The 18,253-nt window shown below is 38.9% G+C and overlaps 1 protein-coding gene across 2 annotated transcripts in view; it reads right to left on the bottom strand.

The window, feature by feature from the left end:
- Mat89Ba (nucleolar protein 6 Mat89Ba) overlaps positions 1–17,576 on the bottom strand; it is a 53,426-nt gene extending 35,850 nt beyond the window's left edge. The window contains exons 1-7 of one of the 2 annotated variants that reach the window (XM_071658341.1): positions 17,446–17,576; positions 13,420–13,611; positions 12,151–12,282; positions 11,563–11,679; positions 6,711–6,893; positions 6,294–6,452; positions 4,886–5,030 (exon numbers count right to left, since the gene is read on the bottom strand). In XM_071658341.1, coding sequence (XP_071514442.1) covers positions 4,886–5,030; positions 6,294–6,452; positions 6,711–6,893; positions 11,563–11,679; positions 12,151–12,282; positions 13,420–13,611; positions 17,446–17,472 — 955 coding nt within the window. In that variant the 5' untranslated portion in view covers positions 17,473–17,576. Of the gene's footprint in view, positions 1–4,885; positions 5,031–6,293; positions 6,453–6,710; positions 6,894–11,562; positions 11,680–12,150; positions 12,283–13,419; positions 13,612–16,160; positions 16,272–17,445 lie in introns of those variants that run through there. The other variant, XM_071658340.1, reaches the window with a different exon arrangement.
- Positions 17,577–18,253: the final 677 nt, after the last annotated feature.

The raw sequence follows: 18,253 nt of genomic DNA, 5'->3' as shown, positions 1-18,253 counted from the left end.
AACAGGCTATTCTGTCAATTTGAGTGAAAATGGATGTATTCCATCTAGAAAAATGTTTAAGACAAAAGTAGTCTAACACAGCACTATGTTTTTCAAAAAAGTTTGAAGATGCAGAGTATGAGAACTATTGCAGGGATGATAGCCTGGTAAACTTTAATGAGGTGCTGGAAACTACTAAACTCAATAATCAATCAAAATGATCTTTTTCTTTCAGCATTTTCTTGCTTGTCAGTTCAAGTGAAGTGTTCTACCAAACTGTTATATTCCCAATGAAGTAGAAATACACACTTTAGGTTTTGGGCAGTTTCACTCTTCAATCATCACTTTCTTTGCCTTATCATTTCTAAATCTATTCTCATGATCTTTGTCTATTACTTCTCTCATAATTTCCCTCATATTCTCTCACAGATATGAACTTTTTTAAGCATGAGGTATTTTCCTTACATCTACTGTTTTTGCTAATATCTGATTCCTAATTTAGCTCATATACACCTGTTTTGTTTCTTATGTCACTTTCCATAATATTTTTCTCCTCTCCACTAGGTAACTGTATTCAAATTCCCTCTTGCACCATCAACAACAATATGTTAATGGAGGTTTGTTGATAACTATGTCCAATTTTTGTTTTCAAGTTTTGCCAACAAAGGATAGTCTAAAAAATTTCTCTAATGCATACAGGAGTGTGTTGGGGATGGGAGGGCCTGTAAAAGAAGTCAGATGTTGTTCACCAATGATACAGCTCTGGTGGCTGATTCGAGTGAAAAACTGCAGGAGTTGGTGACTGGGTTTGGAATGGTGTGTGAAATGAGAAAGCTGAGAGTAAATGTGAATAAGAGCAAGGTTATTAAGTTCGATAAGGTTGGGGGACAGGTTAATTAGGAGGTAAGTTTGAATGGAGAAAAATTGGAAGAAGTGAAGTGTTGTAGATATCTGAGAGGGGACTTAGCGGTGAATGGAACCATGGAAGCAGAAGTGAGTCAAAGGGTGGAGGAGGGGGCGAAGGTTCTAGGAGCGATGAAGAATGTGTGGAAGGAGAGAACGTTATCTCAGAGAGCAAAAATGGGTATGTTTGAAGGAATAGTAGTTTCAACAATATTACATGGGTATGAGGCATGAGCTATAGATAGGGTGTACGGAGAAGGGTGGATGTGCTGGAAATGAAACGTATGAGGACAATATGTGGTGTGAGATGGTTCAATTGAGTAAGTAATGGAAGGGTGAGAGAGATATGGAAATAAAAAGAGTGAGGTTGAGAGAGCAGAAGAGGCCATGTTGAAATGGTTTGGACATATGGAGAGAACAAGTGAGGACAGATCATAAAGAGGATATATGTGTCAGCGGTGGAGGGAACAAGGAAAACTGGGAGATCAAGCTGGAGGTGGAAGGATGGAGTGAAAAAGATTTTTAGCGATTGGGGCCTGAACATACAGGAGGGTGAGAGGAGTGCAAGGAACAGACGTTCTGTCAATGGACTGAACCAGGGCTTGTGAAACATCTGGGGTAAACCATGGGAAGGTCTGTGGAGCCTGGATGTGGATAAGGAGCTGTGGTTTCAGTGCATTACACTTGACAGCTAGAGATTGAGTGTGAATGAAATGTGGACTTTTTTCGTCTGTTTATCCAGGCAGTATCTTGCTGAAACGGGGTAGAAATGCTGTTTCCTGTGGGGCACGGTAGCACTGGGAATGGATAAAGGCAAGCAAGTATGAATAAGTATGAATATGTACATGTGTGTAAATGTATGTCTGTGTATGTGTAGGTATATGTATGTATAAGTGTATATGCTGATAAGTATATGTATGTATGTGTGCAAGTATGGGCATTTATGAATATATACGCGTATATGAGTGGAGGGGCAAATCTTCATCTGTTTTCTGGCGCTACCTCACTAGCACGGGAAACAGGGATTAAGTATAATAATAATATAATAATTAATACAGCAGTGGATTATCTGTTAGTCACACCTAAAAAAGTGAGTCTTCATTAAGTGCAGTCTAAGCAGCATTTACTAACCTGGAATCTACACTGATGTTGAAATCTTGTGTGAGAAGTATAATGAAACCCGTAGCTAGGCCTACCAACATTTCTTTCTCCTGATAACAGTAACATTACACCTAGCTGATGCTCCCTTGATCATCCACTGATTAAGCAGCTTATGCAACAGTGAAACTGAATGTTCAACAGTTGCAACAATGACATCTGCAAGCAACTTTAAAACAAAGTGCAACTTGAAGTACAAACCATGAAGTAGGCCTATTATCCAAACAGGGTGTAGCATTCAAAGCAGGCCACTTTCAGTCTGTAGTATGACAATAAAAGAACAAACTGGTTGAGACCAGTGAAGGCTCTCCTCCCCCTTCCCTTGTGTAAACCAGCTTAGTGATGAGGAGGCGGCACACCAAATTAACATCCACTTTGCCAATATTTGCCAGTGATTACCATTACTTGACATCAGCTTACTTCTCGCATATCTACCAACGCCATCTCTCCAAACATAGTAGGTGAATATCAGTGCCTTAAGAACAAACACTCAACCATACCCATAGAACTTCCACTGAAACTGTTCAAGAATTTCTCTCACAAATTAACTAAACTGCTAATTACCATAATTAATGCTTTACTCATACAATCTAAATACTCCACAACTTGGGACACAGCATATCTCACTCCAATACCCAAATTCACCAAACCAGTGTCTCTTAATAATTTATGACCTGTTGCAATCACTCCAACCCCCACACTGATCTGTTAAGTTTTTGTCTGACTGGGCCTATGCTAACACTGCAATTCAGATGACCCTTATCAATTTGGAAACAGGAAGTATTTCTCCACCACTCACTGCCTTGTCAGCCTCCTAGACTTCATATACCACAACTTGGAGAAACAAGACCTTAGTGCCATTCGCCTTCATAGATTGCATAAATCAAGATCAAGATTAGATATTAGGAAATATTCATTTACACAAAGAACAGTAGAAACATGGAACAGCCTACCAGAGAAAGTAACAACAGCACCATCAATACAGGCCCTTGAAGCAAGACTAGATAGTTTCTGGGAAAGCCAAGCACAGAAATATAACTACAACAAGAAAATACACACAACAGAACTATGACCTAAAAAATTTAAGTTTAGATGAGGAGCTGACAGAAGAGGACTCCACAGGAAGCCTACAGTCAGGAGAGGATCTATGTGAGTATCTATGAGTATAGACTACACTAAGGCTTTTGACTTGGAAACCATAACATAATCATAAAGAAAGCCATCAACCTAGGACTACAGGGGTGTCTCATCTCATGGCTGGTGGATTTCCTGAAATGGCAACACCAAATCGCCCACTTTAAGAAAGCCCCCCAGCCATTATCACACTTAAAAGGCTGTGCACCACAAGACACCAACATAGGGCTACTCTGCTTCCTCATCCTTATCACTGATGCCTTGAAGGACAAAAGCCACTGTTGGAAGTATGTAGATGACTCCATCTATGTCATCACTATCAACATTGGCAACAACTCTTCTGACTTCAGTGCCCTTCAGCACATAATTAACAACCATCAGGGGTGGACTATGGCCAATAATGTTACCGTCAACCACACCAAGACTGTGATGATGCACAAATACATGGTTGTAGACATAACCCTGCCACCTGATATCACACTGTGCCCTAACATCCTTCAGGTAGGCAGAGACTTTTAAATTCTTAATGTCACTACAGATGACAGTTTAGATTGGAAGAGTCATGTAACCACTATCATCAAATCTTCCTCATGCCATTTGTATCTTCTCTGCCAACTGAAATCACTAGGAATCCCATCAGCGAGCTCAGGAATGTCCATACCACCTTCATCTTATCTAAGCTCACATATGCCTCCCTAGTTTGGTCCTTAATAACAGCTACACATAAGATAAAACTACAGAGAGTGCAGAAATTGGTAAACACAACCATCCTGGGCCCTTCTTACATCACCAAACAAGAAGACCTCACTTTGCTGAACCTGTCCATCCTCTCTGAACAACATCAGCAGCTCACGTAACAGTTTGGCAATAAACTGCTGACACACTCATCACAAATACCTTCTACCCCCGATGCCCCTCCACCACATGCCGCTATTCTTCACCACAACTGACTTGTTACAACCAGATATAAGGACAGTCCTTACCTACCATTGTGATCTTCATAAACAATCTAAGAACAAGTGCATAGCTATGCTCATGAACAACAAAGGCAATGTGGCATGTCAACCACTACATTACTGTAATTATTCATTACTTAAGTGTTCAATAAAGTTCATAATGTATAAACCATACTACTTACTCTAAATATCCTTATATAACTGCCACCCTGTCAATCTAAATGCACCTCACCCATACACTTATCCAGAGTGTGCAAATATACAGCTCATCCTAATCTTGCATGATCAGTTAACTAGTAACTATCAAGACTTACCAGTTCTGTAATACCTCAGCTGTTTATTTCCAGTCAACTGGCTGACTAAATCTAACAATACATTATTCATTTATGTATCACAAGTTTCCACGGATATCAGGTATGTAATGCACTGAAAATGAGTTGTTCGTGAAGGACGATTTCACATTTAGGATATCTTTCACTCATGTCTGTGGACTGATGGGAGAGGTTGAAATAGTTTATATTCTGGAGAGGAACTTTTACTTTTTACTCTGAAATACACTTTGTTCTCAAACTCAATAATAAGAAGAAAGCTGATGCTCTGCTACCAGCCCACAATAAGGGAGGCCTTAATAATTTCAGTGGTAACATCTAGACAGGTAAAAACATTAACTGGGAAAGTTAAGCCATTCAAAAATGGGATCTTTTAGATGCAACTGAAATGGCCACCCAACAAATCTGAACAAGTCTATATCATACCTTCCACTGTGTCATTTGCAAAGTACCATTTTGGTTGAAGATTACTCCTCCCTGGTGAAAATCTTGAAACTTTAAAACTTTCTGAAGGTGGAACAGGAAAAAGGTTTACTTTCCACTTTTTACCAATTCCCCCACTAGGAGTAACCTATAAAAAATAAAAAGTCTGAATCAACCACCTACTACATAACATTATATTCATTATTTATTTTGCTTTGTCGCTGTCTCCCACGTTAGCGAGGTAGTGCAAGGAAACAGACGAAAGAATGGCCCAAAACTGGTGACTAGAAATTAACCCTAATGGCAACAAGATACTCTTCAAAGGTCCTAGATTCTAATGACAGCACTACAAACAAGATTAATTGCAGAGGTGTAATATATTTCATACTCAAAATCTAATGTTAAGAGATATCTAAATAAAATTATGAATCAGTAATCAATTCAGAAGAGTTATCTTGTTCTCTAAATCACATATAAAGGAAAATCATAAAATTCTCTAAATTCTAAGTAAACATGCTAAAAATGAGAAGTTAATATCTCAATTCTATGTGGGTAATATGATAGCAACAATACACTACTACCTGGCTGACAACTAATCTAAAACATTTTCTTCATTTACTACAAAATTTATTGCAACCTGATGAGGGCTAATGTAAATCACGAGATTCATTCATTTTCAGAAGGGTTGGGGCTCTCTGAAAAATTTACTTTAAGCCAACTACCATGCTCCTGTCTAAATGTTCCTACCTACAACTTCCATATACTGTTCCTAACATTCTGCCAAAAGGCATGGCGAGTGCGTAGTGCTCACCAAAGGAAAATCTTGAGTTACAAAGATAAAGCTGTGAGTTAAGTGCTGTAAAGTGTTACATATAACAAGGAGAGATTGTATGCTTGTGTACAGAATGCCAGCTGTAAACGAGTGGGTGAGGCAGAAAGAAAAGGCAGCTACCTGGGTCAGAGGGATGCAACTTGACAACCTCTGAAATGCTGGCTCACTAAGCAGCTGTCACTAACCCCGTGATACCCAGGCAGGTAGTACTGGTAAAATACATCCCTAGTCGTTGGCTGCTTACCAACTACATTAACTTTATAAATAATGTTATTTCTCTTCATTTTTTGTAATAAAAAACTAGCAACCCACTGTGCAAGCTACAGATGGATGGAGAGAGGCATGTTTTCCTGACTTACAGTTCTATACAAAATGTGCTTCTCTTCAAAAGAAAAAAAAAAAATTGTACAGCTCTGAAATGGGTTATGTACAAAGAAAGGGACCTAGTAAATATACTTTGTTATCAATCCTTCACCTGATAAATTCATGGAGGTTACATTGGAATATCTTATCAAAAGAGTATTATGATGTGAACAATAAAATCCAAAGTCAAAAGCAAACATGGTTGTCCAAACATACCTGAAGTACAGGTCTACTTGTGCATCCCAAGTGAAGTGTCCACTCTAGGTTTGTGACAAGGTCTGGTTTATTCTGTAGGTCCACTGCTAGCCATTCCAGGTATCTGGTGCGCTTGGTCAGCCAACTTCCATTCCGCCAATCAGTAGCATATATGCATTTCTAATTCAAGTATAAGACCAAAAGAACTCAATATATAATCTCCTCTTACAAAGCCAGAAACTTAATACCCTGATGAATTCTAGTAATAAAACACATTGAATGACATAAAAAACTTAAAATCCCTCATCTTACATCAGAAAGTTTTTCATTAATCCAAAACATTTAACATGATCTGACACCAGAAGTTATTATCTTCAATTACAGCTAAAAGAAATAAGCAATAAATCCATACCTCACATATCTGATACATAATATTACCTTTGGCAGAGTGATCATGACATCAACACAGGCATTTTGTATCAGTGATGTGCCTGATGCAAAGGAGCCAACAAATGATACATCAGTAGGTGCAGCAAAAAAGAAAGTTCCTCTAACCTCAGGCATACTCTCCATCACTGGATCACATACACCTTTGCCATCCAACCACTCAGTTTGATTCAACTGTTGAGAAATAGCATGGGTAAGGTAAAAGCCTAAATGCAAAACAAATTTGAGGAGAGTATATTAGACAAAGCAGGGAATGGTTTCAGAACATTAAAACATGATGGCAAAAAAATATTTATGTGTAAAAATAGGGTTAATGCTCCTATAGTCATAGCATCCTCTTTTATTTGGGCTAACCCTGTCAATCATGTGCATAAAAATCTTAAAAATCGGTCATAAAGACATTTACTCAGCCAAAGAGCTAGCCAACAACCAAAAAGGTGATGGCAATATAAAAGCTAGGTCCAGCAGCACTGCCCTAACATTTGGGGAGGCCCTCTAGATACATCACTGAGTCTACAGCAATCTAACTTATCAATTTCCTAATCTGATCTTAAACCTTGGCCCACCTTTGCCCTATGCACAGTAATGCTGATCCTCATTTCCATTTCTACATATACATACCTAACTTCAGTTTTTTCTCCAAAGAAGAAACTAATAATGTGTCCCTGTCATCAGCTTGACCATATAATAATGCTCAGAAGCCACTATATTATAATGTGTCCCTGTCATCAGCTTGACCATATAATAATGCTCAGAAGCCACTATATTACACAATTATTGAGGTTGATGGCAACTCAAGGGTGGGCCTTCATGATGTCTGTTTATTTCCATACACTGTTAAGCTTACAAATTCTTTTATTTTCTCATATTCTTTTCTTACAGCCATAATCTGCCCCTTTGTATACGGCAAGTTTTTCACTAACTCAAAAACTCTTCTCTCCCAACTTCTAATCTCTTCAGCCCTTTTTATATTACACTTAAGGCCTGGCCTCACTGATGAGTTTTGTCAAAAAAGAAAACCTGCCAATAAGGTGGAAGTGTTACAAATGCATATGGTCTTCAAGTGTCCTAAATTAGGATGTAAGTATACTGATCTATATCGAACTTTCTGTAATAACAGAAATTTTTTTTTCATACATATTTGTCATTTCCCACATTAGCGAGGTAGCGTTAAGAACAGAAGACTGAGCCTTGGATAGAAAATCCTCACTTGGTCCCCTTCTCTGTTCCCACTTTTGGGTGTTTTGAAATGGTTTAGTCACATGGAGAGAATGAGTGAGGACAGATTGACAAATGTGTCAGAGGTGGAGGGAGCGAGGAGAAGAGGGAGACCTAATTGGAGGTGGAAAGATAGAGTGAAAAGATTTTGAGTGATTAGGGCCTGAACATGCAGGAAGGTGAAAGGCGTGCAAGGAATAGAGTGAATTGGAACGATGTGGTATACCGGGGTTGACATGCTATCATTAGATTGAACCAGGGCATGTGAAGCGTCTGGGGCAAACCATGGAAAGTTTTGTGGGGCGTGGATGTGGAAAGGGAGCTGTGGTTTTGTTTCATTATACATGACAGCTGGAGACTGAGTGTGAACGAGTGGCCTTTGTTGTCTTTTCCTAGCACTACCTCACTCTCCCAGATATCTAAAACACTTTACTTCCTCCAGTTTTTCTCCATTCAAACTTACCTCCCAATTGACTTGACCCTCAACCCTACTGTACCTAATAACCTTGCTCTTATTCACATTTACTCTTAACTTTCTTCTTTCACACACTTTACCAAACTCAGTCACCAGCTTCTGCAGTTTCTCACATGAATCAGCCACCAGCGCTGTATCATCAGCGAACAACAACTGACTCACTTCCCAAGCTCTCTCATCCACAACAGACTGCATACTTGCCCCTCTTTCCAAAACTCTTGCATTCACCTCCCTAACAACCCCATCCATAAACAAATTAAACAACCATGGAGACATCACACACCCCTGCCGCAAACCTACATTCACTGAGAACCAATCACTTTCCTCTCTTCCTACTCGTATACATGCCTTACATCCTCGATAAGAACTTTTCACTGCTTCTAACAACTAGCCTCCCACACCATATATTCTTAATACCTTCCACAGAACATCTCTATCAACTCTATCATATGCCTTCTCCAGATCCATAAATGCTACATACAAATCCATTTGCTTTTCTAAGTATTTCTCACATACATTCTTCAAAGCAAACACCTGATCCACACATCCTCTACCACTTCTGAAACCACACTGCTCTTCCCCAATCTGATGCTCTGTACATGCCTTCACCCTCTCAATCAATACCCTACCATATAATTTACCAGGAATACTCAACAAGCTTATACCTCTGTAATTTGAGCACTCACTCTTATCCCCTTTGCCTTTATACAATGGCACTATGCACGCATTCCGCCAACCCTCAGGCACCTCACCATGAATCATACATACATTAAATAACCTTACCAACCAGTCAACAATACAGTCACCCCCTTTTTTAATAAATTCCACTGCAATACCATCCAAACCTGCTGCCTTGCCGGCTTTCATCTTCCGCAAAGCTTTTACTACCTCTTCTCTGTTTACCAAATCATTTTCCCTAACCCTCTCACTTTGCATACCATCTCGACCAAAACCCTATATCTGCCACTCTATCATCAAACACATTCAACAAACCTTCAAAATACTCACTCCATCTCCTTCTCACATCACCACTACTTGTTATCACCTCCCCATTAGCCCCCTTCACTGAAGTTCCCATTTCCTCCCTTGTCTTACGCACTTTATTTACCTCCTTCCAGAACATCTTTTTATTCTCCCTAAAATTTAATGATACTCTCTCACCCCAACTCTCATTTGCCCTCTTTTTCACCTCTTGCACCTTTCTCTTGACCTCCTGTCTCTTTCTTTTATACATCTCCCACTCATTTGCATTTTTTCCCTGCAAAAATCGTCCAAATGCCTCTCTCTTCTCTTTCACTAATAATCTTACTTCTTCATCCCACCACTCACTACCCTTTCACCAGGAAAACATGACAAAAAAGGCCACATTTGTTCACACTCAGTTTCTAGCTGTCATGTGCAAGGCACCAAAACCACAGCTCCCTATGCACATCTAGGCCCCACAAACCTTTCCATGGTTTACCCCGATACTTCACATGCCCTGGTTCATTCCACTAACAGCACATCAACCCTAGTACACCACATCGTTCCAATTCACTCTGTTCCTTGCACACCTCTCACCCTCATGCATGTTCAGGCTCCAATCGCTCAAAATCTTTTTCACTCCATCCTTCCATCTCCAGTTTGGTCTCCTGCTTCTCCTTGTTCCCTCCACCTCTAACACATAGATCCTCTTTGTCAATCTTTCATCACTCATTCTCTCCAGATGTCCAAACCATTTCAACACACCCTCTTCTACTCTCTCAACTGCACTCTTCTTATTTCCACACATCTCTCTTACCCTTTCATTACTTACTCAATCAAACCACCTCACACCACATATTGTCCTTAAACATTTCATTTCACATCCACTCTCCTCTGTACAGCTCCATATATAGCCCATGTCTTACAACCACACAACTTTGTTGGAACTACTATTCCTTCACACATACCCATTTTTGCTCTTCAAGAAAACGTTTTCTCCTTCCACACTTTCTTCATCACTCCAGAACCTTTGACCCCTCCCCCACCCTGAGAATCACTTCTGCTTCCATGGCTCCATTCACTGCTACATCCACTCCTAGATATCTAAAACACTTCATTTCCTCCACTATTTCTCCATTCAAACTTACATTCCAATTAATTTGTTCCTCAACCCTAATGAACATAATAACTTTGCTCTTATTTACATTTACTCTCAACTTCCTCCTTTAGCACACTTTTCCAAATTCAGTCACCAATTTCTGCAGTTTCTCACTCAATTCAGCCACTAGAGCTGTATCATCAGCAAACAACAACTGGCTCACTTCCCAGGTCCTCTCATTCCCACTGGACTGCATACTTGCACCTCTCTCCAAAACTCTTGCAGTTACCTCCCTAACTACCACATCCAAAAACAAATCAAACAACCAGAGAGACATCACACTCCCCTGCCACAGACCAAAATTCACTGGGAACCAGTCACTCTCCTCTCTTCCTACTCATACACATGCCTCACATCCTTGGTAAAAGTTTTTCACTGCCTCTAGCAACTTACCTCCCACAACATATACTCTTAAGACCTTCCACAAAGCATCTCTATCAACCCTACTATATGCCTTCTTCAGATCCATAAATACTCATTTTTCCAAATCATAGTCTTTTAAAAACAAAATACATTGACCTTCATCTGATACTTTTAGAGTTTCAGGTTAATTGTGGTTCAAATGATATCAAAGAATGAGAAATGTACAAATACTCCTCCTAACATCACAGTTGAAACTGTGGTGGCGATGCTGCTAGTTACAAAGTCTTGGAATATGACTGGTGAGCAAAAGGTCATGTTAAATAATCATCAACATATAGATATATTCAAATATTTTTCAGTTCTTATTGGTAACTACATCAAAATGAAGCTTGCCTTAGCATGATCAGACAGCGAGTAACAAGACTCAAGCCATCTATCAAAACTAAAACTGCAAATATTACCTGCACTTCTTACTGGATGGACAATCTGAACTATAAGTGTAGCTGCCTGATCTTCCCTGAGTAAGTTCCATAGCGTGATTACCAACAGGATTTCAACAATTTCTAATAAAGATATCTGTCAATGGCATAAAGGAACTTTATTCTTCACACAATATTATTCTCAAAATTGCTAAAAATAAAAAAAAATCTGAACCCTCATCTGACCTGGTGCACTGATGATTTTGGCATAGACTTTAGGTATGCAGAAAACCGTGTAAGCCACTCGTCCAGCTGCAGGTGATGCTTGTCCTTCATGCTCACCTCCATCAACACTTCTTCCATCTGATCAAAAAGATACTTCACATGAGCATCCATGTTAGGATATAATGCTAAGCAACTGATCAAAGAATGTTTAGTATTTTCATCAAAATCTTACTTAAAATTCAAGCATACATGGACTATTCCAAAACTATACAGAATTTACTGCCAGACTGTAAAATCTTGAGCCTATATTTTCAGTGCCTGATGACAACCCACGTACCCTGATGACACTTGGGAACAGGAAAACCCATTATGTATATTACTACTAAAGATAAAATGGAAGTGAATGTGTTGAAATGAGCATCTGGTGGGATGTCTGATCATCTACTGATGTTGTAGAGGTAATAGTCTTGGGCCCCAAAAGCAAAAGAAAGGAAGAAGGTGGATGTGTTAGAATTAACATGGCTAAGGACAGTATGTAGTGTGAAGAGGATACATTGCATAAGGAATGACAGCGTAACAGAGGCATATGGTACATGTGGTACTTCATACCTGCATACGAAAGATGTTAGAATGATACAGTATTTGTGTCTCACGAAGTGTATTCAGCTCATTCACTGTTGGAAGACGATAGAGGCTGCTGTTTTTCTTCTGTATCTTGGAAGATTTAACTTGCTTTCCATCCTTTCAATAAAATACTCTATGTTAGAATTGCAATACACCTACCAATTAATGAACTTTACTACCAATAAAATTCTACTTATATTCTAAAATGCAAATTCAGATTTTTTTATCATTTGCACAAATGTTTCTAATGTTCTGATACTCAAAATGAAAAATACATTAATATTGATACAAAAGGTATACCTTAATAAATTAATCAAAGCATACTGAAATGTCCTAAATTGCACTCCTTGTAAGATACACAGTAAGTGACAACATAAAATATCAATGGACTTGTGGAAATAGTTTACAGATGAAAACGACCAGTCTTTGTACAAATTCTTGAAGGACATTACCAAAAAGAACAGTCACTGCATATAATTCTAGATACTGCGTTTCTTAGTGCTTAACAATACAGTATATGTTAAAAACTGATGCTCTGCCAATCCAAGGAATGTGTATGAATTGATCACAAGAAATCAACAGCACATATATTCAACATACTAAGCACATGTATGGAGGAATATCATGAAGGAGTTAGCGATAAAAGGAAGCAGGACTGGGAAGTATTCACATTTGTCCAATATTACTTTGAATGGTGATGACATTTGCAGATCCTGCTGTGGACACTAGAACAGCACTCTTGACAGTCCTGATTCCATCACTCAAATGGTAAAGTTCTTTGCATGCTAAATAAAGACAGGCTGTTCTCAACCTATTGTAAGCTCACTAAATCAAGTAAGATGACTCAAAATAGCAATAGAATTCTTGGCAACTATGCCCAATTCCACAGATTCTAATAAAACTGGGCCATCTACTCAAATGCTGATTAGCCACCTGTAGCTATAAGAACAGCTCATCCAATGACTCCCTGGTCTTGCAACTCAGACTGAATCCTGGAAGAAAATTAGGGTTACAGCTATCCTTACACTTTCATCAGTCCTTATAGTGATGGTGTTAAGCTGAATCTCCTGGTATTCAGCTCAACATGACATGAAGGACAACATTATGACAACTAATAAAAACTCTATGCCTAGTAAGCAAAATATCATGGTATATACCAATAATTAACACAAGAAACAAAAGTTAGGATCTCAAGAATCATGTTGGTATAATATTCCTGAGAGAAGTTTCAATACATTAATACACAACATTCACCTGATCAGTGAGTCTTCTCTTATTGTTTTGGTTTGTCTCCCCATCTTGTTCATCATAACCATCATCCTCTTCATCCTCCTGAGAACTATCCAAATCACTCATCAAATCATCCTCTAAGTCTGAATCTTCATTATTACCACTATCATTTTTTTCTGAGCCCGGATCTTTACTTCTATTTTCATTTTCTTCCCTCTGCAATTAAATACCACAATTAGAAGATATTACATGAGATCAAAGGTGAGAAGTATAGCTATCTTTTCTTTTCATTATGCTTAGTCGCTGTCTCCCTTGTTAGCAAGGAAGTGCAAGGAAATAGACAAAAGAATGACCCAACACACCTACATACTCATGTATATACATAAATGCCCACACACGCACATATACATACCAATGCATTTCAACATATGCATACACAGACATATACATATATACACACGTACATATTCATACTTGCCGCTTTCATCCATTCCCGTCACCATCCCGCCACACACGAAAATAGCACCCCCTTCCCCTGCGCACGTGTGAAGTAGAGCTAGGAAATGACAACAAAGGCCACATTTGTTCACACTCAGTCTCTAGCTGTCATGTGTAATGCACTGAAACCACAGCTCCCTATACACATCCAGGCCCCACAAAACTTTCCATGGTTTACCCAAGACACTTCACATGCCCTGGTTCAATCCAATGCTAGCACGTCCACCCTGGTATACCACATCGCTCCAATTCATTCAATTCCTTGCATGCCTTTCACCCTCCTGTATGTTCAGGCCGCGATCCCTCAAAATCTTTTTCACTCCGTCCTTCCACCTCCAATTTGGTCTCCCACTTCTCCTTATTCCCTCTACCTCACTCATTCTCTCCATGTGACCAAACCATTTCAATACACCCTCTTCTGCTCTCTCAACCACACTCTTTTTATTACCACACATCTCTTTTACTCTTTCATTACTTACTCGATCAAACCACATATTGTCCTTAAACATTTCATTTCCAACTCTTCCCCTTTCATTACTTACTCGATCAAACCACATATTGTCCTCAAACATTTAATTTCCAACACATCCACCCTTCTCCGCTCAACCCTCTCTATAGCCCATGCCTTGCAACCATACAACATTGTTGGAACCACTATTCCTTCAAACATACCCATTTTTGTTCTCTGAATTAATGTTCTTGCCTTCCACACATTCTTCAATGCTCCCACAACCTTTGCCCCCTCCCCCACCCTGTGACTCACTTCCGCTTCCACGGTTCCATCCGCTGCTAAATCCACTCCCAGATATCTAAAACACTTCACTTCCTCCAGTTTTTCTCCATTCGAACTTACCTCCCAATTAACTTGTCCCTCAACCCTACTGAACCCAATAACCTTGCTCTCAGCTTTCTTCTTTCACAAACTTTACCAAGCTCAGTCACCAACTTCTGCAGTTTCTCACTCAAATCAGCCACCAGCACTGTAAAATCAGTGAACAACTGACTCACTTCCCAAGCCCCCTCAGCCACAACAGACTACATACTTGCCCCTCTCTCCACAACTCTTGCATTCACCTCCCTAACCACACCATCCATAAACAAATTAAACAACCATGGAGACATCATGCACCCCTGCCACGAACCGGCATTCACTGGGAACCAATCACTTTCCTCTCTTCCTACTCATCCACATGCCTTACATCCTAGGTAAAAAATTTTCACTGCTAGCAACTTACCTCCCAAACCACATACTCTTAATACCTTTCACAAAGCATCTCTATCAATAAAATACTTATTGAGCAACTTAAAATATTACTGGATACTTTACAGCAGAAATAAAGATCAGTAACTAAAATCATACAGCATGGATGCACAGTCATCACCGACAATTTTGAAACATGAACAAGATCTTAATAGGTTCTTCTTGGTGTTGAAATCCATTTTAGTGCCAGACAATATCTACAATATTTTTGATTTAAGAACATAAAAGTGATGAAGACTATGAAGAGCATGAGATACAGACTGAAAACAATGAAAAACTGATAAATTGCAAAACATGAGCTAACTCTCTACCAACCTAACCTACCTGCCAGAATTTTCAGAGCACTACGGACATGAAAATGCCATCTTCAAGCGTGATACATTTTTCCACCACGATAAAGTTCAGGCACTGATCTAATCCAAATAGCAAACACCAAGCAAAAACCTATATTACTCAATCATATTGTCATGAAAACAATAATACCAAAAATATATCCTATCCATGTCATTGAACTTTATGACATCACTGGTTAGTGCCATTAACAGTAGTTACAGAATTCACCTTTAACTAGAAATGAACATTATTTTGTGTGATTTACTGTCCTTGCACTACTTTATTTGTGGATTCACTGTTATGCATTTCTTCCAAATCTGTCAGTTATCTATATGGTGCCCTGACACTGTTAACTTTCTAAGCAAATTACCAGTTTGGCTACACATCAAAACTAGCTTTGTATTCGGAGGTTTTGCTCTTCAGTGATTCAATGGTAGTAGAGTGTGATTTCAATCATTATACTGCATATATTCTACAAGAGAAGGTGATAGTGGTGAGGGTTATAAAGGGGAAAACATGGAAATAATTGATGTAAAAGCTACTTAAATGCAGGCAAAAAACCAAGACAACCTATCAAAAAAGCCTTACCAACTTCTCCTACCAGATGAGATTTTTAGTAGATATAGGCTAACATTAATGTACACTGTGATTGGGGACTCTCTGGCTTGGTTACCTTTAAGGTTGGGCGATGCATAAAATTGCCATTTTGTCTGTTGCCTGTTTGTGGATAATCAACTGCAGTTGGTGTGCTTCTGAAGTCATGGATGTGTTTGGTATATTTTGACTAGAATAATGGGTAAATTTCAGTAAAGCACCACAAAAATAATCTGTGGATTCTGATAAAATGAGCATAAGTGGCCTTCTTACATTATATACATTCAATTTTCACTAATGAAGGTGATTTGTATTTCTGTTCTATTGCTGTATTAGAGAGTAAGAGTCTCACAAAGTGGGCAGGGCTTTGATTAATAAGGAAATCACGGGATAAAAACAAGCAAACTACATGTAATTAACCTAAATTAAACCCATTCTAACATACTCCAAATTATCACAAGCAAACTTAATATAATATCCAAATGGTCTTGCCATATCAAGGACTGCAGAAGCAGCACAAGTTGACAATTGTATCTGTATATTCTCATGACCTAAACAATGTATATTCTTTTCATGGCTTACAAAAAATGTCAAAAGAACTTTTTCAACAGTTGAGTTAAATGAGATCATTTGAAAAAAGGTCCTTTAATTACACTTATTTTGGGTGAACATTGTAATCAAGTCACCTTGTGACCTATCAGAATGGTAAGACTCTTGTTAAAATAAGTCACAGTATGACTAGTTATAGGTGGATGGTGGAGCGATAATCATCTAAATTCAGTGCAAACAATTTACTGTGGTCTTGCAGAGCGTGATAGAGCTCCAAATTTATCCAGTCACTCTTGCGACACACTTGTTCGAAGAATTGTACAAAACAAATCGATAAATAATGTCTGCATTGTACTTATGCCGCTTCGGAGACATTATGTTGGCAAAATAACCACCCCCACGAAACAAAAATTCAAGGCAGGCTTCCCTAATCTCAAAATATTACCTCCACACAATCAAACAGATCCTTAAAAAAAAATTCTAGATGACTATATTCTATGCAGAGGCGTAGTTAAATACAGTAATCTCAATTAGGTTCAATCGTGAACCAAACGCATGGGACTATCATCGTTCAATTTAGCTTATAAGGAACCCTTTGGGAAGCGTCCACAGACAGCCAATAATTTGCAAATGTCACCACTCAATACTACATAAATAATTAAAACTAATCCGAAGGTGACAACACAAATTAGACGTTCTCATTGTGGTTCTCAAGCTGGCACGCGAATTTTGGTTAGCTCCGCGTTTCACAGTCTATAACAATATTTTCCCTCATCTTTAAAGCTTTCCAAAGGTAATAACACAAGCACACTTACCTCTGTTTCTCCCATTATGCTTTTCATAATAAAAGTAATAATTATACTTCAAAAATATAACTAAATAATCTCCACCATCAGCATCACTCGAGAACACAACAATGTTTACATTTTAAACACGTGGGCCAAATGTGTATGACAGACCAACATTTCCTGACTTTACCGCTACTTTTTTTTCACGTCCACTTTGGACAAATATTGTGTAAAAACATAGATAATGAAGTTTTCAGTAAATTACACTTGCCATTATCTTACTGATAAAGCTAGGTGGATGGAAAAAAAATGAAAAATCACCCAACAAACTGATAAATTCATACCTTATTATTTATTCATTTATTTATTCATTATACTTTATCGCTGTCTCCCGCGTTAGCGAGGTAGCGCAAGGAAACAGACGAAAGAATGGCCCAACCCACCCACATACACATGTATATACATATACGTCGACACACGCACATATACATACCTATACATCTCAACGTATACATATATGTACACACAGTAATATACATATTTACACGTGTACATAATTCATACTGTCTGCCCTTATTCATTCACGTCGCCACCCCGCCACACATGAAGTCATACCCCCCCCCTTCCCCCCGCACGCGCACGAGGTAGCGCTAGGAAAGGACAACAAAGGACACATTCATCCACACTCAGACTCTAACTGTCGTGTGAAATGCACTAAAACCACTGCTCCCTTCCCACACCCAGGCCCCACAGAACTTTCCATGGTTTACCTCAGATGATTCATATGCCCCAGTTCAATCCAGTGACAGCACGTCGACCCTGGTATAACACATCC

Source organism: Panulirus ornatus, chromosome 66 (genome assembly GCF_036320965.1).
Source record: "Panulirus ornatus isolate Po-2019 chromosome 66, ASM3632096v1, whole genome shotgun sequence".
In the NCBI taxonomy this organism is placed as follows: Eukaryota; Metazoa; Arthropoda; class Malacostraca; order Decapoda; family Palinuridae; genus Panulirus; species Panulirus ornatus.
The sequence above is the reverse complement of the archived record's forward strand: the minus strand, read 5'-3'. Positions and strand labels throughout refer to the sequence as shown.